Below are 425 nucleotides of genomic sequence, written 5' to 3' on the forward strand. Positions count from 1 at the left end.
ATTCCAAAATGAGTACTTGCTGAACTTGGCAAATAGCTTCTGATTCTGTAACCTCTCCATAACCAGTCTCATATGCTCTTTGTGCTCCTCCTTACTTCTCGAATACACCAGGATGTCGTCAATGAAAATGATCACGAACTTGTCGAGGTAGTCGTGAAACACTTCATTCATCAGGTGCATGAAAGCCGCATGTGCGTTTGTGAGACCAAAGGGCATAACTACAAACTCATACTGCCCATATCTCGTGCGAAACGCCGTCTTCATGATGTCCGACTTGGCAATAGGAATTTGGTGATACCCTGATGCCAAATCAATCTTCGAAAACCAACTAGCTCCCTTTAGTTGGTCTAACAACTCGTCTATCCTCGGAAGAGGATACTTATCTTTTATCGTGATGTTGTTGATACCACGATAATCGATACACA

General features: G+C 42.8%; 1 protein-coding gene across 1 annotated transcript in view; it reads right to left on the minus strand.

The window, feature by feature from the left end:
* Positions 1 to 425, minus strand: part of LOC106338338 — a 7,393-nt gene that overhangs the window by 5,354 nt on the left and 1,614 nt on the right. The window contains exon 2 of the mRNA XM_013777342.1: positions 17 to 422. Coding sequence (XP_013632796.1) covers positions 17 to 422 — 406 coding nt within the window. The remainder of the gene's footprint in view (positions 1 to 16; positions 423 to 425) is intronic.

The sequence above is a fragment of the Brassica oleracea genome, chromosome C4 (assembly GCF_000695525.1).
Source record: "Brassica oleracea var. oleracea cultivar TO1000 chromosome C4, BOL, whole genome shotgun sequence".
Lineage (NCBI taxonomy): Eukaryota > Viridiplantae > Streptophyta > Magnoliopsida > Brassicales > Brassicaceae > Brassica > Brassica oleracea.